Source organism: Sander vitreus, chromosome 24 (assembly GCF_031162955.1).
Source record: "Sander vitreus isolate 19-12246 chromosome 24, sanVit1, whole genome shotgun sequence".
NCBI classification, from domain to species: domain Eukaryota; kingdom Metazoa; phylum Chordata; class Actinopteri; order Perciformes; family Percidae; genus Sander; species Sander vitreus.
The window spans coordinates 1,931,771-1,955,083 of NC_135878.1; the positions used below are offsets into that span (position 1 = coordinate 1,931,771).

General features: G+C 40.9%; 2 protein-coding genes across 3 annotated transcripts in view; both read right to left on the reverse strand.

The window, feature by feature from the left end:
- Nucleotides 1–1,435: 1,435 nt before the first annotated feature.
- On the reverse strand, nucleotides 1,436–5,200 carry LOC144513077 (ly6/PLAUR domain-containing protein 1-like). Its single transcript, XM_078244153.1, has 3 exons — nucleotides 5,158–5,200; nucleotides 4,347–4,481; nucleotides 1,436–1,691 (listed from the first exon to the last, which is right to left on the reverse strand). Exons 1-3 carry the CDS (start codon nucleotides 5,198–5,200, stop codon nucleotides 1,456–1,458), a joined length of 414 nt encoding a protein of 137 aa, XP_078100279.1. The 3' UTR covers nucleotides 1,436–1,455.
- Nucleotides 5,201–8,292: 3,092 nt separating this feature from the next.
- Nucleotides 8,293–23,313, reverse strand: part of LOC144512611 (nck-associated protein 5-like) — a 122,241-nt gene continuing 107,220 nt past the window's right edge. For both annotated transcript variants that reach the window (XM_078243421.1, XM_078243422.1), the window contains 5 exons: nucleotides 20,012–20,332; nucleotides 18,622–18,737; nucleotides 18,266–18,386; nucleotides 17,951–18,126; nucleotides 8,293–10,322 (listed from right to left, as the gene is read on the reverse strand). In XM_078243421.1, coding sequence (XP_078099547.1) covers nucleotides 10,011–10,322; nucleotides 17,951–18,126; nucleotides 18,266–18,386; nucleotides 18,622–18,737; nucleotides 20,012–20,332 — 1,046 coding nt within the window. In that variant the 3' untranslated portion in view covers nucleotides 8,293–10,010. The remainder of the gene's footprint in view (nucleotides 10,323–17,950; nucleotides 18,127–18,265; nucleotides 18,387–18,621; nucleotides 18,738–20,011; nucleotides 20,333–23,313) is intronic.

Consider the following 23,313-nt stretch of genomic DNA (forward strand, 5'->3'; position numbering starts at 1 on the left):
AATTAACAAAAACCCCAAAAAGCTTAAATATATCTTTTTCCACAATAACTTCTACCAGTACCTTTTACAGCATGTAATAACCAAAAAATAACTCCAGAGCAGGTTCCTCACAAAAACGCTCCACTTGACAGAAAGCAAAGAAATTGAGAGATGCCTCAGTTGCAGACTGGACGCTCCTTCTCTGGCAACAAGAGCAATAAATGATTCAGAAAGCTCCAAATGCGTCCACTTCTCCAGTTTGCCAGTGTCATCCTCAGTGTTCACCGTGTTATATATCGATCAGATTCAGTGTTTTTTCTCGACGCTGAGAGGATAAAAAGCCAGGGTGGTGTCCAAATCTGCTCCTTCGGTGTGTCACAGCAGTGATCACAGGTCCGGGCTCCCATGGCAATCTATGACAATGAAAATGTGCATAAATGATCAATGCATGCTGTAGATTTCCTGGCATTTTGGGAAATATCCTTACTATACTCCCACATCTGTCTATTAAATATAAGGCTACAGCAAGCAGCCGGTTAGCACTTAGCTTATTATCACAAATACAGCAACAGCTAGCCTGGCTCTGTCGGAGGATAACAAAATCGACCTCCCAGCTCACTACATAACATAGTATATCTTATTTGTCTAATCCATACAAAAAAGTATGATAATAATATACCATTCTATGGGGGTTAAAAATATGATTTCTTGGTCTTGGTTGCCAGGCAATTGCACCCAGCCAAGACATAGCGGATTAAACAGCAATATAATGTGTTAATTAGTGAGTTACAGAGCCAGGCTAGCTGTTTCCCCCTGTTTTTAGTCTTTGTGCTAAGCTAAGCTAACCAACACTGACTGTAGCCATATATTTTAACGGACAGACATAATAGTAGTATCAATCTTCCCATCAAACTCTCCACCAGAATGTCATTTGGCGTATTTTGCGTATTTTTGTCAAACCTGCCCTTTAAAAGCTATTTATTTCTGGATAGGTCACCATAGAAGGCAAATATCTGGTTTAGCTGAAGTTGCAAGGACAATCTGATTTGATTCCGCCTCCCTCTCCCGCTGCCAAAATCTTAAACCTTGCAGGATGACATGCCAAGATTCGACCTTTTGACAAGCCTTCGTTTCCAAGCCCTAATTTAGTTCTAAGTGGGCAGTGTGAACTTAACCCTTCTGTTGTCTTCCCGTTGATCATGAAAACAGATTTATAGCTTTTTTTAGATGTTTTGGTTGTTTTTTTTTAAAGTTTTTGTCACTTTGTCTGACTTTTTTTGACACGTTTTCTTCTTTGTTTTTGTCGCCCACACTTTTCCCTATTTGGCGTTTATTTCGATGTCCCAAATTTGACCCAAGGACAACATGAGGGTTAAATGAACCGACAAAAGCAACAAAGTGAGGGTTCTTGTCTTTTCTATTGTTTTGGACTAAAGGAAACAAACGGTACGGTGGAGACGTGATGTGATCCCCGGTCTACGTCACAGGGAGCAGCGCCAGCAGCGGCAGGAGGAAGGCCAGGGAGAGGAGAAGCGGCCGGTTGGACATCGCTGCCGAAGGGACGGGACGCTTCCTCCTGGGCCCGTTGCAGAGCGGCGTGTTGCAGCAGGAGATGCAGACTGAGTTCAGCCTGCCGGTGCAGAACTGCTGGTATCCAGAGGAGGCGATGAGGCAAGCCCCAGAGGAGGCACAGGACTTCCGATAATGGATTCCTGCAAAAAAATAAGAGAAAGCACAGTTCTTGGCCAGTCATCCTTTCTTTCAGATGTTAAGCATGTTGCAAACAACAGATTAATTTCCCCCTGCTGTAATTGGATTGCTTAGATTGAAGATGAAACGTATAACAGACTTGTGTTTTGCAATGCTGCAGCATTTTATTGCACTACAGAGCTATGGAGCTATTGACGTCCTGTCTGCTTTTATTAAGTAATGTTTGTCAGTGTGTGGTAGCCTATATGTTACGACACTTGTTATGCTTGGATGAAGAAGAAAAACTCATATACAGTAATGCTGTAACTTTTTTATTGCACTCCCGAGCCACTGACTCCCTTATGAAGTGTTGTTTCTCCATCTGGTATATATATATATATATATATATATTGGTAAACAGTATATTGTGTTTCTATCATAGGATGTGTCAGGTAATTTATCATTCATGTGGCATTCCTATTGTGTCGTTTATCTAGTGTTTTCGGCAAATTACATTTTCCCGTTAGACAAGAAAACATTTTGATTAAATCAAATTCACACACATTCAGTGTCTGTTGGTTGTTCCATTATCTGGGAATGCTTTTTATTGATGACGGAGGAGAAATATGTAGCTGAGCAGTTTGGGTTTGTCATACACTTGTTTCTACAGGAAGCATCAGCAATCAGCTACCGTGTCCCACAACGCAAAGTGTGAAAAGCACATCTGTAGCGTTGAAGATTTATGACTCAAGGACATCACACAAAGCTATGATTGCAGCCATTGAACCTGCAAACTTCCAGTTAGTGTGTCTAACTATGAAGCCACCTGTCTCATACCCTTCACGACACATAGGCTATGTAAAGTGTTCACCTTACCAAATAAAAAACTTGACCTCAAGCTCTTGCTTATTTATCTTGGCCTTGCTAGACATTAGGTTGCTCTACAAACATCTAATGTTGGCGAGAACATGTGCATTTACAATTAAATAATGTGTCCTTGGTTTCAGACAGAGGTAAAAAAAAGCAAGCTTCTCTTTTCTAACCCAGAAACCGTTGATTTTTTCCACTCGGAAATGACGACTTGCCCTGGCTGTAGCTAGCTGGCTTATTAAATCAGTTCCGTGAGTTTGTTTAAAGCGCTTCATATGTTCATATTTTTAAACAGTATTGTCACTTTTAACACTTTTTAAAAGAGAAAAGACATTTTGGATGTAACTGATGTAAGGTTATATTTGGTAACTGGTACCGTCCGTCAGTGCAGCCGGAGACTGACTGCGACGTAGTTTAGCATCACTTTCTACGGTGAAAAATCACCAATAAAAGGACGGGACATGTTCCAGAAGCAATGTAATCCAAAATTGGGGAGAAATTAACAACAACGGCAACCTAGATTACAGGTTTCCCTGACAGTATAGCATGTCGCAGTGCATGGAAAATGTAAACACTGCACTAACGTTTGTTCAATAGTGTTGAAGCCAAAGCGTTGCAGCCTGCGCAGTAGTCTTGATGCCTGTGTTGATGTCGACACATGTAACTGGTGGGATCTAGCATCTACTTGTTAGAGCAGATAAACGCAGTTTAATCCATTCCTTATACTTTTGCTCTTTTGTTTCTGGTTTTGGAAAAAAGGACACCACCCTCCAAATTCCCATTACGGTTAAGTCAGCACCCTGCAGGCTGAACCGATTTGATTTTCTGTAACACAGTGCAAAACTAATCTAATGTTGTGTCGGTTGCAGCTGAAGGAAAGTCTTTGACGAATGAGCCGAATCAAGTGGTCCAGTGAGATAGTGTTCGCTGGGGTTTTGGAGCGACACAACAACACAGAGATGTCTCATATTGAGCAAAGACAATGTAGAATGGGTCGTGGAAAAACTAATGTGTTACACTGTCTGATGCTTTGTCTGCAAGACTGTGCTTTCTTTACACAGTCAATCCCCACTCATCAATCAATGCTTCCCTCTCCATCTTTGAAGCTGAGCAAAGAGACAGAATAACAGATAAATATGCCTATTACACTGAAAACAAAAAGAGGATTTTGTTGTAACCTGCTCAGCCTCTTCTACTGGGTCAGAAAGCCAGACATATGAGGATTTAAAAGTGTTTGGAGGAAAGCAAAATGGATAGTTGGGTATCCTTGATGAGGAGTATTTTCTGTCATTTTAAAATGCCAACAGGTGCAAACATCACAGCGGTTTACGTAGGTTGCATTTGCATGACTTGACTAAATGTCACATTATAGCAAAAAATCTTTTTTTATAAGCGATATTTTTTTTGACCTTCTGATTTCCAGACAACCTTGTTTATGACTGTGTCTCAGCTAATCCCAGTTGAGACATCATAATTTATGTTAATTGACTGCTCTGTTGTACATGAAGAAAATTGCAAGAGCGTAGCGACTTAATAATGTAGCCTACCCTCATCTGAATGGCAAAGAAATAAAACGTAATGCTCAGAGGGCGCATAGCTACCGAATGCTGGGTGCGGCTCCGTCTCCGGTTTCCAGACGGTCACCTTTCTTCTGCAGATACATTTTTTTTTTAACTTTTGGCTGGCCTAGCCTGTGTCTTACATCATCAACAATCAATCTTAACCGACTCTGTCCTTCATATAATAGGAAATACCTCAATCCATATCAGTCCCAAGCATTTATACAGATGTACTGTAAACTGTCTTACCATCGGGTTTGACCAGCACCTCCTTCTGGCACATGTCCTGCACATTGACGGTGCAGTTGACAATGTACTCCGGCGTGGAGCAGTCATTGTGCTTCATCTCCTCACACTGGTAGCACTGGATCTGAAGGGCATCTCCTGCACCATGCAGCAGGAACAAGAGTGCAAAAAGATTCAATCATTAGTGGTATTGCAGACATAATTGAGTATCATACATAAATAGACAATCCCTTCTTCACAACATAAAACAATTTGGCTTCAGCTACATCTGTTGTCTGGAACATTTTTGGGAAATGGCCATAGAATTTGAAGCACAAATGTTATATGCGAAAAACGTACAGCTGACAGGTAGCCTATATACTCGTAAATCGTAGGTACAGTGAGCCAGTAGCCGGTAAACTTAGCTAAGCACAAAGACTGGAAAAAGCCAACTAATGTGCTGGAAGGTGGATTTTGTTACCTTTGGACAGAGGCAGGCTATCCGTTTCCCCCTTTTCCAGCCTTTGTGCTAAGCTAAGCAAAGCTAACCTGCCTGCTGGCTTACCGCACACTAAGTGGTAACTATCTCTTTATCTAACTCTCTGCAAGAAAGCAAATAAGAGTGTTTCCCAACTAGTTCAATGTCACCTATTTCCTATTTTCTGATTTCCTTTCATGACAGCATACATTATGTTTGTCCTTCAGAGTGCATTAAAGACTATATTGTCATTCCATACATTTTGTGAATCCAATCTGTAGGCTAAATTCTTTTTTCTTCTTTGTTTTCTTAAAGCAAGCAGAGGCCTTTGTGCGAGAGCCTTTGATGGCGTTGCACCTCTAAACAAGACGAAGGGCACTCCATGAGAGCGCCACGTCATCTTCTCTATCTCCCCTACGCCCACTAGCAGAAGGACAGTGCCGAGGTTTTGTGACTTTACAAAGCACATAATTAAGTCCTTCGCCAAGTCTAATCGTAGGTGTTTTTTTCAGCCGTTTTTATTGGCTGTCTCATGAGTGTCAACAGAGAGGTTCTAGATTCACACATTGAGGTGAGAATAACTGTTAAGAAAAAAAAATAGCACATCAGCAAAGCAGAGTGGTTACTTTAACTTCCCTTTTAACCCACGGACTTTTATAGGTGATAAAGCTCCATTTACAATACGAACCAGCAGTAAGGGACTTGATGCACTCTGCCAGTGCAGAGATTGCCCGCGTGAATTCCCATCCCGAGGTAGTAAAAATCTGAGTGTATGACTGCTACAGCGTCTTCTCGTAAATATAATATACAGCACTTCTCATAGCTTTTGCACATTTTATCTGATGCTTTTAAAGCTGCCTGGATGGGCTTTTCTTATTGCCTGAATCCTCCTCATAGATAGTGTCTTGTCTTTTTTGCAGACAATATGCATGCTGTGCAATACTCCTCTGCAACATGCATGACATATTTCCACAACTCATTGCATCATAGGTCATGGTGAAGTTTATCCATTTCATTGAACCTCTGAATATTTTTCAGAGCTGAGAATGAAAAGTAATTACATCAGTCAGTGTTAGTTGGCACACTGGCTTGTTATATATAGCTGCTATTGGGTCAATTAGTATTTCTAAAAGATATCTGCATCTTATGTTAGCATTCCATTACAACTTAAATCCCTTTCTTTCCTAAATAAACCACACAGGATATCAGTCCCCACTGACTTATATTAGTAGTCTAATCATTGAAATGGCACCGAACATTAATCTCAACTGACAGCGGCGTCAAACACATCTGATAAAAAGGTCCACATATAACATCACAACCCCAGCATAATTACTTTAAACGAAGCAAATGTCTGAAAGCTCCATCCATCACCTGGGAGGAGATTATGAAAACAAAAAACTTGTTTTGGGGGGAATATACGTCATACTTGAGGGCAGAATCCAGCGGTGTTTTCCCTCAACAGAAAACAGAGGGTGATATAAAAAATAAACCAAATCATTACACCTTATGTATTCAGAATGTGCAAAACCAATATCTTCTAATTACAATCCCGTTAACTGTAATCACTTTAGGCTCTACACAACAACAATATAATATGATACAAACCAGACACAGGTGTAGTAACAGCTCTGGAAACTGCAGCCTATTTCCTCTTATGAGCACCAGCGAGAGAAAAATGGCACAAAAAGGCAACATCTTCACATTTTTTCTAACACTTATACTGACAAGAAGAAAATCCCTGAGTCAAAGAAAATTCATCAACTAGAGTATAGAAACCAAAAGGTCATAATAATCATGTTTAACGGTGTTATTGGACTGAATCTGTGTTTCTATATTTTTCCTACTCCTCTGCGCTGTTTTGGCACAGAGGAGTCCAGCACAGCGTTGCTTTCTCAGCGCGCAACACCAGCACCAAAAACGCAACATTACCGTCCATTATTTATGTTCCTTAAGTTTCCCCCAAAAGTATATAAAGTCAGCCACTACGTTTGTATTGTATTCAGATCTGGACGTCGGATTTTACGCACAGACTTTACATACTTTACGCAGAGGAAAGTAGTTACCAAAAGGCAATAGTTCTGTTTTCTAAACTGAATTGGCATCAGCATGGGAACAGTATATGTATAATTTTTTGTAATATTGGCATTTACCCTCTGTTGCGCACGGATATAGATAGGAAGGAAGTTAGCACATATTACACAATAATCAATTGTTTTTGTTGCATACAAGCTGAACACATGCGCTCCACACTGCGACTCCACACGCTGACTGAAACGGGGCCGCAGTATCTCCAACTTGCTACCTACCTGCGTCGAGAAGGACTCCAAATAAAGTCGCAAAAACGAGAAGACGCATTCTCTCCGAAATGACTCTCGGAGGGGAAACATCAGATCAAATGAACTTGTTTAGACGGAGGCATGGAGGACGAACCGCCGGGGAGGAAGCCCAGACACGGATCCGCTCATGCTCTCGCGCGGCTGGTTTAGCTGAGGTAACAGCAAAAGCTCCGCAAAGTGTGAAGAGTCTCTTCTTCTCTCGAGCCCAACTGGAGACAAATCCACAGCGCACAAATCATAAAGCGCACCACGTGACGGGAGCTCGCAGTTGTCTTTTTCACTTCTCACTCGGTTTGTCTTCATGCGCAGATGACGGATCATAGGTTGGTATTTTTCTAGTTTTATGACATTTGAATGATATTTCTGTGATGAAAAGTTCAGTGAATTTATATTAACATGATATATCCCTTTCAATGTCCTCTTATATTAGATCTTCCTATAGGCTATATTAGGACTTCAGTGTGTCAGTACGCAATAGAGTGACCTTTAAAATGATCCATAATTCTTCGAAGACTTTGGTTTGATGTTACTTTTTCACTGACAAATGATTTTTTTTTTTTTACATTTTATCAACAGTTTTGTATTTCTAACTATATACGTGACATTTTGTTGCTCTGTTAACTTAATTTAGATTTTCCATTTAATGACTCCTATATTTCTATCGTATGGTCAATACTGACTTTAATAAGTGACCTTTTGTGCAATTTCATAATTTTTCTGCTCCTTTGGGTTATCTGATTCTACTGCTGTTTGAATTTGTTTTTATGATCAATACAACATATTGAGACTATTACTGTATGGAGAGGCAAACAGAAAGTGAAATCAGAGCGTGCGTAAACTAATTGCGTTTATTTATACGCACATAATTACCCATCAAGGGACTAATGGTTCTGAATCCCTCCGCTGCGTGGGAGCGACCTATAGCCGGCTCTGAGCTCCAACTCCTGCTGACAGATTGGGAGTGGGAGCGGTGATTACACGCGATGCCCTTGGGGTGAAAGATTTCGGGTTTCCTCTAAAACCTTCATTTCCACAATGAAAGAATGAATGAATCAAACGTGCACATACACACACACTCCTGTAGGTCCATCTCATTATACTAGCTTGGCTGGCACACACACACACACACACACACACACACACCCCTTGCAGCTCAGTTTGAAATAGGAAATAGTTTCTCATATTTATTTAGGAAATAGTTACATAAAATATAGCATTAAAGTCTGGTGTAACAGACAAAATTGCACACAGTAATAATAATAACATTAATAATAATTACCATAGTAACACTGCTGGTAACCATTTCTCTTTACAAAGGAACCAGGAACATTTAAGGAGAGAGGTGAAGCATGATAATCACACTACAGTCTGACAGTACAAAATGTGGGTATAAATACTGGACATCTAGAAAAATACACAAGTCCTTTTCAGACTCTCTTCATACAATATTAACAGTTTCATAGAAAAATTGAAACACACAGTCGGCTCTGTTGATTAGCACCAGCTGGTCAAATTCCAGGTAGAAATTTGTCATAACGTCATAAGTGATAAAATATTTTAGTATTAGCTCTTATTGATCAAAATAAAGATTTTGCTTTAAACAAGAACCCCTAAAGAATTCCATCAGAAAAAAAGACATTTTCAAACAGTAGACTTAAAACCTCGGTTGAATGATTGGCAAACAATTTACATCATTTTTTCTCTCATTTGCATATATCAATCAGCAATGCCCATTCTGATATTAACTTATAGCAATTTTATATACACAACATAATATACAACTATGAAAGGAAAACTGAGGTGTGGAGAGTTCAGGTACGCTACATGAGACTATAAACTAGGCTGTTTGGATTGGAGTTTAGCATGAGGAACTCAAAAAAGCAAAATATTACTGAGTTATTTTGTGTTTGTCGACATTTTCCTGATGGCTGCAGTTTAAATCTTACAATCTATATTAGTCCAGTATGTTCCCTGAGCTACCAAAATGTTGGTTGTTTGCTGTACCTGTGTACCTGTCAGACACTGAGAAATCATCTTATTAGTTAATATACCACGTGGAAACATAGTATGCTTTGCTTCAGTTGACATCATTAGATAATATGCTGCTAGAAATGAGTATTGATAGCTGAATTGTCGGTTTTCTTTGCCGTTATCAGCTGCATAACGGCTCAAAATAACACAAAGACGAGATAGGCAACTGGGCAACGTACTTAGCAGCAAAACATAAAATGACACCTTAGGTTGAAATCTTTTTTTTCTAGCAAATAGGAATGCAATCAAAGCAACAATTTTGTTGCAACTGTACGCCAGTGTTGCCCAACAGCGTTGCCCCAAGAAAGCGCCCTGCTTATCACTGCTTGAATAACCGTTCACTTTACACTCCTTACAAACTTTATACAGTATTTGTTACAGTGCAATGATAAGAAGTTCCCCAGCATGGGGAGAAAAAAATGCAATAAAACAACGTTGTGTATTGCTGTCCAGTCCACCACACCCAGAGTCAAACTATCAAAAGTCCATGGTTTGGTGTTTGGGTTTAGGTTTCATCCTCCCGTCTCCAGCTCCACTAAGTGCTTTGTGTTGTATGTAGAGAGGACAGGGCTCCACATGTTGTGGCAGGGCAGTAGTCCAGATCCAAAGGGTGTTGAGACCAATGCCAGAACAAACCAAGTCCACTTTAAGTATTTGTTTTACTTGCAGATGCAAATACCAATGCTTAGGAGTTCTAAAGGTTCAGATGAAAATCTACCTGAAAATCCACTCAGAAGATAATTCAAAAAAGGAAAGACAAAAGATTTTAGAGGACTGGTCTGAAAACCAGATTTGAGAATGGACTCTAGTGCTACAGCCCTGCCTTCTTACTTGTTGCCCCTACACTTCGTTGGAGCCCTGGCTGGTGCAGGAGGAGAAGCTGTCGTACAGCGAGTCGCTGAGGGAGCCCACAGGATCCGCCCCAGGCTTGCTAGAGAAACTGGAGGAGGAGGGCTCGTCCACCTTGCAGTAGTCCTCCCTGCTCTTTCCTGCGTCAGCGTGGCCGTCTACTCTGCGGCTGCCTAAGCTTGTGTCCGGGTACAGGCTGCTGCTGCTGGAGCTGCTGTGATTCAGGTTGTTCAGGGACTCCAAAGAGAAGTCGAGAGAGCCGGGCTGGGCACTGACGGGTGTCTTCTCCATGGGAATCTCCTTCTGCACAGCAAAAAAAAGGAACATAGATCAATAGAGCTCCAAATATGATAATTTATAGTAAAGAAGTATATTTTGCTGCATCTTGAATTGATACACTTGGGCAGGACACTGAACTTCAAACTGTGTGTGAATTTGTGTGAATGGCAGCCTCGGCCACAGTGTATAAATGTATGTAAATGGTGAATGGTTCCAGTACACTGTAAAAGTGCTTTGGGTAGTCGTTAAGACTAGAAAAGCGCTATATAAATACAGGCCATTTGCATAAATGTATGCTGCACTGTTAATAGTTCCCAGTCTCAAATTCATGCGCACTTACTTCTGTTGCTTTGACATACACACAATGAACACAGCACAGAAGTCAGTCTAACATTGCACCATGTAACTTATCTTGTTTGCAGTGTTGTGCTGCAAAGCAATAAGACTGCTTGAGAGCATGACAGTGATCTATATTGAGATTTTAATCACGCTCAAGGACCAAATGTATGTCTTGGGTGTTGGCAGGGGTGCATCTCTGGGCGTCTGGGCTCACCCACTCTCCTTGTTATATTAACTGTGTCATATGATGTTTCATTTCTTTTGTACAGTCTGTGGCATTCTGCTTTATAGATTAGCATAGTCTGGAATATGTTACTCAGGGGAAATGTGTGTAAAGCAGCTATCTGTTAACACTGCTTCAATTAGCAGGAACGGTTTCATCCTGAATGTGCTCATGATTAGGGTGACTACATGTGCTCAAAGTCGTGACAGTTAAGAGGGTATTAGAATTGAAGAATGTTATCGTTGCAGGTCTTATCACTAGGCCGGATCGTGTCTTGTTGGCTTTTCAAGGGCACACGCCATTCGACAACTCGGCAGCAATTAGACTCAATAACAAAAGTGCAACCATTTGCTTCTTTGGTACTTTACGCTTAGATTACTTATGACATGACTCTAGGCCACATCATTGCTAATGACCCTTGCTACAGATGAGAACAAAACAAAACCCATAAAGCAAAAAATAGTCAGTTGTTTATATCATAATTAAGTATTCTACGTGATTTCTACTGTATGTCTCAAAAGGCACTTTCAGGAGCTGGTTACTGTAGCAATCAGCATCAAACTCCCTCCTCAGAGGCTCTAAACAAAATTCTCTGGGTATCTGCATTTGCTTTAACAATTCCAGTCTTGGAGAGCAGTTATCTACAAAGGTATTTTTGCAGGGGTAAGTACACAGAGTAATAGCTGGAGGGTCCAGGACACCTCTAGGGACGCTCCAAATATGGACTATTCAGAATTTTGCTCCAAGGTGTATCTCCCATCAGACCTGAACCCAAAACTACTCCTCACATAAAGTAAGTATGAACATATAAACACAGCTGCATCAGTAAGGTAGTCTTGAGTGTTGTTAAAGTGATTCAAATGTCTACATGTTGGCAATGAAACCTGCAGGCGTTCTTTAATCTTACAACTTTAAGTTTAATAAGTCACCAAACACCACAAAGCTAATGTGCCAGAGGACCAAAGAACAAAATGCAATATTTAGAAAAAAAGGTTCTAATTTGTCCATGCAAGTTTTACACCTTCGTCAGGACATGCTGTAGGCAAGTTCTTTAAACAAAAGTCCTGTGGATGTTGCAGTACAATAATATATCATCTGCATAATATCTTACTGCTAGGACCACCTACAAAGTTCTTGTGTCTATTGTTTTGTAAAGTTTCTTTTAATTTGAACATTATCTGCACACTATGTCAATGAAATGAAGTTACATAGCATCACATTTATCTGACTTATCTACGACATGTTTGCAAATTCCAAATATATCAAACTATGTAGTACAACTAGAAGACTCAGTTGAAGGGTTTTGCTGACTTGGTTGTTCTTAATTACGGTCTAAACTATATGACATATGGCCTTCAGACATATTTATGCTCAACGTTAGTTACATATACGGATGGAGACTTCTGTCCATACTCTGCGTTCATTTTGTCTGTATTTGTGCTCATTTTCTGAAAGCTTACACATGCCAATGAAATGGAGCAGAACCACCCAAAATCGTGTGGGCAGTACAGACAGTGTAGCCAATAGTTCAAGCGAGACAACCATAGGAGACGACGAAGACATTTAAAAAAATGTCAGAACATTTGGAGGAGAGGCTAGGCAAGTTGTTCAGAGATTTTAAACATCTAAATGATGTTACTTCGCCCGGGCACAGGGACAAACAATTACTACAGAACAGCTGGGAGGAGATTGGACGGGAATTAAATGTGAGTTGGGTGGTAGCGAAGGAAAAGTCTGTAGAAACACAAACTTTAACTGCCCTCTCATGGATATATTGCTTAACTATTATGCCAAAGGACGCATGGAAACATGAGCATTGATGTTAGATTGTTTCAAATGGACGTATGTATTTTCGTACATAGAGCGAGCATAAATGAGCCTTTAGTGTCTTCCTCCAGGGCAAGTTGACAGTGTCAGTGGGCTCCATAGATAAGCTGCAGCAAATTTCCCATGGTTATTAAATAGTAGTGGTATTTATAAAATGAAAACTAAAATAAACACCCTTGGATACACAGTTTTCTCAGTCTGGCTTGATTCATTTCTAGAAATTGTGCTGAGATCTACTATTCCCTAACTTGCTACTTTCCTGCAGTTTCCATAATGCTTTCTGACAAGTTCGTGTTTGCATTCAGCTGTACGTTTGGTGGGATGTGTAGGTGGAGAGAGTCCAAACAATACTAATTGTTGTTTTCAGTCCTGTTCCTCAAGGGCCTGAAGCCTTGTTGGTTTCCTCTCCTACCAGCTAGTTAATTGCATTCACCTGCCAACCCAGGTGTGAACTATTCTGTGAGTGGGGGGCTGGAATGGAGCACTCAGAGCCCAGAGGGCCAAGTATGAGAACAAGAGGAAGAAAAAGAGGAAGCATTTTGGTTATTGAGGCTTCTTTCAGAATAAAATTAAATAGTTATAGTTAAAAAATATATTTGTTTGAGGTTGGGCAAATTACTATCAAAATGAGGAGTGATTTATATAAATGTGTATAAAAGAAAAATGCTAGTTTGCATTATTTACATTCTCCATAAAACTAAAGCGAATCCATTAAAACAACGTAGTCATCTGCCATGGTGTATTTTGAATCAGAATCAACCTTCCACCTGAAAATCACACCAAACCCCACTAATATGAACTGATGTGAACTTTTTTTCAGCACCACGGTCACAATAAATTTCTAAAGAAGACGGAATCAAAAGAAAAGTTGAAGGAAAATGTGCCTGAAGGTGCCATCATATAAAATGTTGAGTAGGTTTTTGAAGGTGCAGAGGTTGAGTCCAAATTAAACACAGGCGTTGAATGCAGATAAGACTTGTTCAATTTTACTTCCAACACCCACACACTGCTTTTCATGACACTAGTTTTACATTATTGTCAACTAGGAAAAAATGCTGTTTTATGGCCTCTGGAAAGGACAGAGCGCATGACGTGATGGGATCAGTGATTAGCAGAGCTGCGTGACAGTGAAGAAGTCTTCAGGTCCTGACTCCCTCAGCTAACCCCACCCCCCCCCTTCTATATCTCGTTTTGGTCAGAACCAAAAAGAAAGAAAGAAAGAAAGAAAGAAAGAAAGAAAGAAAGGGAATGGCTCTCTTATCACTGATTGGATTGGATTTCGGAGGAAAACAATTACCAACGGATCAAACCTTCTCTGTACCACCTGCGGCTTCAGACAAAATGATGGCTGCACACATAACTGAGGCTGCAGGCAGACGTCTCAACGAGAGCTTCCCACTTGAAAACACGAGGGGCCGAATCAGCAATTGGTTCTGCATCACATGTCAGTAATGGGATGTCTAAACTCGAATTCAGTAGACCTGCTCGCTACAAAAGCTTACTGAAAGGCTCTTTTATTGTGACTTGAGCAAGATATATTTTCTCCTTTCCCCCAGCTGTTATGTATTTTTTTCCATTCATACAGATGGTTAAATGTGTATGTGCTTTAAAGTTAAAATCCTTTAGATTTTTAAATGAAATGAAATTCCACTTTTGGTACCGTTTAAAGTTGGGCATTTGTTTCTGCCATTCATTACATTCATTAATTATCTCTCTGTTTTTAGTAGTTTTGATTGCCGCCATTCCCACACTGAATTCAGATTCCACAGTGGATTCACAGGAAATTATGCATGTACCTAATCCATCACGTTTTTTTTTAATTGATATCAACCTCAGCCACTGCTGAACAGAACATTTCCTACTGCTGCTACTTCACGTTAAGTGTCCAACCGCCGAAACACTGGGTGTCTTTTATTGAGAAGCAGCCGCATTAAACAAAATACAATATTCACTGATGTTAGTGCTGAGTGTGATTGTTCTTGAAATATATGCCTACTAAGACAAAACAAGTAATTTTTTGTGTTTTGTCATCAGCGGCTGAGTTTTCATTTTTGCAAGATAGTAATGAAACACACCCATGTGATGATAGCAATATGTCTTCTGTCTACTTGAGGCAACACAGCTAAAGTTTGGTTTGACACTTTCAAGTTAGAAGTAAAGGAAGGTAAATGGAAAACTCACATTCTGGCTATTGATTGCTATTGCTAGAATTTAGACAGAGTTATACAATCTGAATCCGAAACATTGTGTCCATTATATTAAGTATTCCAAGACTGATTCTGAATTTATATTACAATGGAGACGATGGTGAAAAAACAAATTAAAGATGTTTATTGTCTCTGAATATGTGTCAGCTTCGCCATCATCATTGTTCGAATAATTTGATCGTGGGATTCTATTTCTGGCTCTGCCTGACTCCTGAATCACGCTGGCTAGCAATGCTATCAATCTGACATCAACTCAAGCAGAGCGCATATTCCTGCTGTTGTAGTTATTTGCAAGCTGATATAGTTTTGGTTATCCAGTGGCCTTTTTCAAATTACATGTCAACTGAAATGTTCCCGTTCCCTCGCCATGTAATCATTGCTCAGGGTAACAAGCTGTTCCACGCTCGGGGAGATGCTGTGCATGCTGATTTGTTAGACACTGGTTTTGGACCCGGGGGTCACATAAACCCCAGGAATCTCCCTAACTTTACTGATGCTACGCCTTGGCACAAGTTCTAGACTTTCCTGCAGCAATTACTTTTTTCCTTTGTGCAGACAAAGGATGGAAACAGGAAAAATAAAAGAGGGAGTAAGCAGAAAAGAAAGTATAAAGAAATGAGAAGTTGGGGAAAGGGATTAAAAGAAAGGTTTAGAACAAAAGCGGGAGAAAGTCAAGTGAGAAGAACAGACGGAGAGAGTTGTACGAGATAGAGAGAGGCAAAACTGAAAGGGTGACGAGGAGAGACACATGGGAGGAAGAGAGACTCGGAGCAAGGAGAGGATAGAAGCAGAAGGGGGCGGGGGCCGCCGTTAGCAGGGCTGTCAGGTGCTGTCAGGATGATGAATGGGAGGCCAGCGCGGGCTGTGAGGGCTCTGATGGGAGCCGCTAAGCTTTACATCACTCTCCTGAGTGTTTGTGAAAGGTTATTAAAGGCGCTTAAATCACCGGGGCTCTGACACAGGCCCGCTACCAGCCACCAAAACTTCCCCAAACTGCCGCCAATGACAACGTCTCCCAAGTCAAAAAGCTCCCGAGTCACGACAAAGGGTAAAGCGTGCATGCAGGTACGGACGTGCGTTTGAGAGGTGAGGAGGTGATGACACGCGGATGGATTGGCTTTTTTCAAAAGAATAATGTAGGCTAAATGGGTTCAACAGCAATCATCCATCATTATGGCTGCTTCACAGTTTAGGAATAAGGTTACTGTCATAATCAATGCCAACTTTGGCTTTGAATGAAACCATATTGAGTCTTCAAAGTCTTGTTTTCTTACAAATGGTGAGAAAGGGAATTTTCAAGTAAAGTCAAGTACATTTCTTAAGCAGTAACCTCCCCTAATCTTTAAAGATGAAGACACTTTTCTCTAGAACACTCCTAAAGTCAGCTAATTTCCATTGCAGATGGGTTGACCTATTCTCATACACTATGCAAAAAAAGCTACAGCAAGTGTCCAGTTTATGGGGTTTGTTAAAACATTTTTACTGATGCATTAACATATAAGCAACATTTTAGTGTTGTAGCTGGTCAATTTGGAGCTACTTTCAACCACCAGAGTGCTCAAGTAAAGTACAAATACCTCAAAACTGTTCTTAAGTTTTCTGCGCTTGAGTACATGTCCTTTCCACCATCGCTTGCAAAGGCTAATGTTTTGACAGGACAGGACATGATGCCAGGTTGTTTTGACCTCTTAGCTTTGGTTCAGTCCCTTTGAGCACTATAGGCTACCCAACTACCCCTCAGAAATGTAGCCTACCGCGTCCAATTAAATGACAGACAGGTTTGAGGACGAGACAGAGAGAGTTTGCTGGATGTGTGTTGTCTCTTGCACGTCAGCTAATGGAGTTGTGCTTGGACGCACAGCATCGAACGTCCTGTCTGATTCGCTGCCTCTCCGCCGGGACTTGGATCAAAACCAAAAATCTCTCTTTCGCGGGAGCCTTGCTTCCAGTTCAAGTGCGAGCGCTCAACTTTGTTTTGTTACTGTGAGACTCTGCCTCATATAATCATATAATACCTGATTGAAATTCTCTTCTTGCCTGGGGAGGTCAGATCAGGACAAGGACACATTTGCAATGGTGTTTACTCGCTGGTCTTTCTACTCAGCTGCCAAACAAGCCAAATTTTTGTCATTTTTCTTGTAGATAATGAAAAATAATGGTGAAACAAGCATTTGTATACATGCAGTGTGGCTCAGAATGACACTGCCCTTGCTACAATCCTATAAAACATTGTAATATTTAATGGTGCTAATGAAAGCTGAAGCAGTATGCATATTCCACCTTCAACCTAGAAATTCAACATAATTATTCTAATTTATGGTTGCTTTACAGCCATATATCTGAGCCTGATGTTCCAGAGTGACACCAAAGGTCAAGAATAAAAAACACACAGAATGCATTCTGATTCTTTTCTCTCCCCTCTCATACACAATTGTGTTTTGAACTTGTATTGAGTCAGATCTTTTTTTTGTTTTTCCGTGTGAGGGTGGGTGTTGGGGCGGCAGCAGTGTAAGTGAGGCGTGCTCGGCTGTCCCACAGAGCCGGGCCACGCAGGCTGGAGGCCATTTCATGGTCTCTGATTCTCATTTGTCATTCAGCAGCGTTAAATACTAATAGGCAAGCACCTGCTGACACAAGAGGGCGAGGCGATCGAAAGCAATTAGGCAGGTTTTTTTCTATGAAAATCTGCAAACAATTCCAATGGTAACAAAGAAAACCTCGGAGTTCAGCGAATACTGTCATGCCTCGGGAAGTATTTCAAAGGCAAAGTTGACATTGCAACTCAACAAGACTTGCTCTGCCCATCTGAAAAGTCAACGTCTATGACATACATACATTCATCTTTATGCCTCAGGGGAAAGAAAAAAATCATTGGTTTGGGATGCATGGGATATGTCTTCAAATATCACTGCCTGTGCAGCTTTCTGGATATCATAAGGGGGAATAATGACAAATAAAATGCTTGATAGGAATCAGCAGCATGTCTGTAAAGCACCTTTTTTGTTTTTACAAGTATAACCAATTAGCCATGAACAACAAGCTGTTTTAATACTCACACTGACTCTGTCTCTTGCTTTGCCATCCAGAGATGACTCCTTGTGCAACAGGTTGTACTGGGAAATCCTCCTGCTGTCCTTTTCCAGATGCGAGTATGTATCGTGTTGGTAGTAGTCCATGATCAACAAGGATTTCTCCACACTGCTTCGCTTCAGGGTCTCCTCATTCTGGTCGACTGTGGACGGAGGAATTTGTTACAGCAGAAAATGAGGCAGAGGATCTTAATAAAATGTGCAGCTTCTATCTTTATAGGTGACTGAAAATGACTAAAGGAACTTTATAAATCATTTGGTGACTTAGATTTTCCACCAGACCTGAGTCACTCTTCTTATATCTGTTGATCAGGGTCCTTTGGGGTGAACTTCCAGTTCCCTCGGGTTCAGTCTCGGTGTCGCTGCTGCTCCTCGAGTACGTGGACACTTGCAGGGCTCTTTCCTTTAAAATACACAAATGAGACATTTCTTAAGACTCAGACCAGCACGTTTATGTTGCCAGTGGTGTAGGGAATAAAGAATGAAGAATGTGAACAACAAATATCTTTAAATTGCGCAATTCTTTCTCAGCCAATTGTTGGCAAATAACAGTGTTTTGAAAAGTGTTTTTTCTGTCAATACGTACATTCTGAATACTTTCACACAGAATTGTGCATATTGTAATGTAAATGACTTACCCTGGGCATATCATGGTCATGGGTGTTCATCTTCCTCTCACTTTCCTTTTTTTTGTCCTCTGTGGAGATGATGTTGCGTGGAGCACAAAGACTCAACCTCTTTGTCCTGATTGCATCTATAAGTCAAAAGAGACAAAAGAGAAATTAATTATTAAGGCGTACAGTAAATAACCCAAGCGGTGACCACCTAATGTTATGCAAATAGACATAGGAAGAGGAAAACATTGTTTGAATTTTTCCAAAGTGACAATCTTTCCTTCAGCAGACAGGCTGATGAAACACAGGATGAGAACGTCCATTCAAGCAAAGCCCATCCAGCTGCCAACACGTCCATTTTTCTGCACATATGAATAGAGCTGCACAGTATCCAAGCCATCAAATATTAATGGTGTCCACCCTGCGATTGTTCCCCGCCATGACTCCTGGCAGCCCAGATATAACAGCTCTCTGTCGGCCCCAGAATGACAAAGCACTGCCTTATTATCACTCTGCCTACTGCTGTCTCGGACAGACGCCAGTTTAATTGTCCCTTTTAACATTCAGCCGCATTACAATAACAGCCCGCTTTTGGCCAATGCTCCGCCTCAATCTGAAAATTCTGCATCAGGATCATAAAGGTCATTTTACTTTCTTCCCCTCGCCTATTAGGAAGCAAACAATGCGACAGACGCTGCTCCTTCTCTGCCATCCTTTACGACGATATAAAAGGATAGAGGCCTAAAACATACGATAAAGATGCACGGAATATGTTTGAATCAATTTGTACCACGGGGAAGATCAACAGGAGCCGCTCTCTCTCTGCAGTTGTGACTCAAATTGCTGTCCCTGCAGTGCCACCGCAGCACTGAGGTGAAATAGATGCAGGCTAATGTCCTGTAAGCATAAAACCCTGGGCATGATCGCTCATCCCTGTGTGTTATTGTAGCTTTAATCATCCATGTAATTGCATCCTACACGCTACCTTTCTGTTGTGCATCACACAGAACGCAGAAGCAGAAGGCGCCTTATGATCTACTGTATGGCTGTGTTGACATGCTTATCTGATTGCATCTGTCAGCTCCCCTCGGGGGCAGGAAGTGTATAGGCTTCTATAAGGACACAGAGTCCTTTGTCATCTCAGCTGAGTATCAGACGTCAGTGTTGATGCATTAGCTTCAAAATTAGCTGAACAAACAAGGCTGTTCTTTTAATCAGAGTCTAATAATGTGAACAACTTCCTCTTGTCTGGCGCCCTTGAGCACTCTGGAGGAAAATGTAAAACATAAAGTACAGTGACATTCAATGTTTCACTTACCTTCTGAAAGGTTAAACAAACTGTGGTAGGTTTTCATGCTTTGGCACTTTGCCATCTTGCACGATAATAGTTTATATAAAGAGTTTCTCGACTTACCTGATGCTGCTAATTTGGGTAGGCGGCTCTGGGGGTCTTGTGCGTTGTCGCTGCAGGTCACACTGGACTCTGACAGGGAGTGACCCATGCTGGCAGGGGCATGCAGGCGGGTTTTTGGGAGGGAAGGCACTTTCACATCAGGTTGTGAAGGGTCTGGGTAAGAAGGAGGAGGATCCCGATCGAGATCAGAGGAGCAAGCGGTCACCCCATCGGGGCTGGATTCAGATTTGGGGATGTGGCGACCGCTGGCCCGGGTGACGGAATCGGGGAGAGGGAAGGTGCCGATCCCGCTGTCCAGGGTTCTCATCTGACAGCCAGAGCCTAAAGTGACAGGGAGAGGAATGTGATGTCTGGGAGAAGCAGGGCTCAATAACAAAGGAAAAGAAAGGAGAGCTTGGGTTCACATGCAACGGAAAGGGTTGTGAGTAAAGAGGGCATCTGTAACAGGTTCAGTAACACGTGACCAATAGGAAAAAAGGAGAGAAGACAGCATTTTTATTTGATTTTGTAATATTTAATGTTCCTATCAGACACTTTTGATAGAAGCATTTGTAACTATTACACTAACAGATGCACAATTATAATACCAGATGACACAAGAAAGCACCTGCTGCCAGCAATTCTAAAGAAAATGCCCGAGGGCACGTTCCTGCAAATCATCGTAGTGCACACTGGGTTGTAATCAGCCGAAATGACAGCAAGTAGCAACAGATGGACGTCGTTTGGAAGCCACAGTTTGCAGAGCCTTGACTCAGGCTGGAGCAGATGGACGGCCATTCAGCTCAGCCCAGGTCCTTGCAACTGTGAACGCTAATGGCCAACAGTTACATCAGCTAATGATTTGTGGTTCGCAACTCTTTGCGGAGATAGAATTTGTAAAGTGACAAGGCTCGTAATGTTCATTCAAGTTTTTTGTTCTCCCACTGTTGCCCTGAGAGATGATGAATCTCCTGCAGCCATCAGTTTTGTCTTTCACAATATTGGTGAGTGAAAACTCTTAAAGCAGACTGGCATGTTTTGTTTTCTTCTCTTTAGAAGAGGTGGTTCGATATTGACAGGCTGTCCTAAGCTGTATAGCTTTGTCTCGATGGAACGCTGGAGCAAAAACACAGTATACTCATTCCTTCTCTGAATAAAGGTTCTCTCTGAATACTGTTGGGGATCACAGTTGAGTTTCAAAAGAGTTTGCAAGGAGGGATCACATTTACATTTGAGTCTGAAGCTTAAACTATTGATCCATTTTCTCTTATGTCCCTGGGTGCGATTAGTAATGCTCTAAAGTAACAACTGCGTTCTCCTGAATGCCAAAGAATTGTCAGTAAATTCCCAGATGAGGGAATTTAAAGAAATTATATCAATTTTGTTTTTGAAGAATTGAAAAATGTGAGCACTCAATGTTCTTTTTTTACGTGTACATTTAGTTTTGATCTGACTTGCTTCTGACATTCGACACCATATTGCGCATGGAGAGCCTGTGAAAATGAGTCCTCGGTGTTTGGATGAACACATACGCCGTGTTCTTTGGACAGATGGCCTGTGCGCATATCTACTGTGAGTCAGCAACAAGAATAAAATTCTTGATCCTAAGTTCATGATGTAGTTACCATGCAAGCAAATAATACACAAGTGTGTATTTGTGTGTGAGAGAAAGAGAAAGGCAGAGAGAGCCATAGATTACACAACTGTATAATTGTAACCAAACTATAACAAGGTCCGCAGTAATTCTACCCAGAGGCAACAATAACTGGACATAATGTAGTTTTTCATGAGCTCCCTATCACTTCTGTATACAATCTCCAGGGTTTAAGGGGAAAAAGCTGGTTTGTTAATACCTCCACAGTGCGAAATGGGCTTTATGCAATGAGGAGGTGTCAACAGGATGAGTCATCACATCAACGACCATAACCTCATCTAGGAGATATTTCTTTGTCAGCAATCAGATGAAAATGCAATGAAAATTGACACCAATTGTAAAGTCACATTTCCACAATATAAAGTAGTAGCCTGGGGAATTAGAGTAAAGATCAGGCAGCAACATCTGCTGCAAAATGTAGAAGGACGCTTTGTATCATCTCGTGGGTTGCTTGTAGCCCTGTGAGTTTCCAAAACAGAGTAAAGGCTAGAAAGCCAGAAGCATCAGCACCTAGTGAAATAATTGCTGCATCATTGGTATTGATCAACAATGCCATCAAACCACTGCAGATGTATTAGGGTCATTCTGTGCTATGGGCCAGTCAAAATGTTATTCATTGTCCCTTTATAAAAAACAATACTGCCTCGAGGGAAGTTCTGCTAATACATAACTGACCGGTGTAGAGTGAACTTCAAAGTCCACATTCATAACTTGGATTTTGCTCAAGCTGCTTGCATTATAAAATGGCTGGATGTAAACTATGATTGATGTGTTTGTCTGGCGTTAGGCCTGTGAATGCTGCACTTTGGAGATACGTGACATTAAAGCAGTGCTGAGGAGCAATGAGCAGCCACAGCTGAAACCTTTATGAAATATTTATTTCATACCGTCTGGACGTACTTAGCTGAATGTAAAAAAAAAAAAAGGCAGCGTGTTAATCAGAATACAGAAACAATTAAGCGTTTCATTTTTGGCACCGTGGCTGTGACCCATCATGAGCTCATTTCCACACTCTTGACATTGTTTGATAAGTTACTTCGTCAAACCTAAAAAAAAAAAAAAAAAAACACAACTGAAGCTATGAACCAGTTTCTGGTTCCATAGAGATTATTTCCACTAACACCTACCAAAATATAATTTAATTATATATAAGAACTGGCTGTTGTGAAGTTGGAGTCCATCTAATGTTCACCTCCATGTGTATATTCTGAAGGTAAACAGTGCCAATTATGAAGCAAACCCACAGTACAATAGCCAACCTTTACAGCCAGTTAGTGATATAGAATATTGAAATTAATTACAGCAGCTTTAAATGAACAAGCATCGTTTTTAACCTTCATTCAATTTGAAAACAAACGTCATGTTTTCAAAGCTTGGACAATTTAGGTACAATTTTGAAAGCTTTGCTTCAAAATATACGATTTAAGACTAAAACTATGAAAGAAATAGCAACCTTTTTTTTCATAGAATTTGTTATTAAAAAAAAGGGCCCTACTCCAGCAAATGTCAATTCATGCTGCCTATGGCGCTATATTACAAGATATAAATCATTAGGACCTATGAGGTGGATCACTGAGACAACGTCTGACAACTGAGTGACAAACTGCACTCCACACCCTTCTCGCTCCACGTCGAATTACATACCGCAATGCAAGTTTGTCCCATTGCA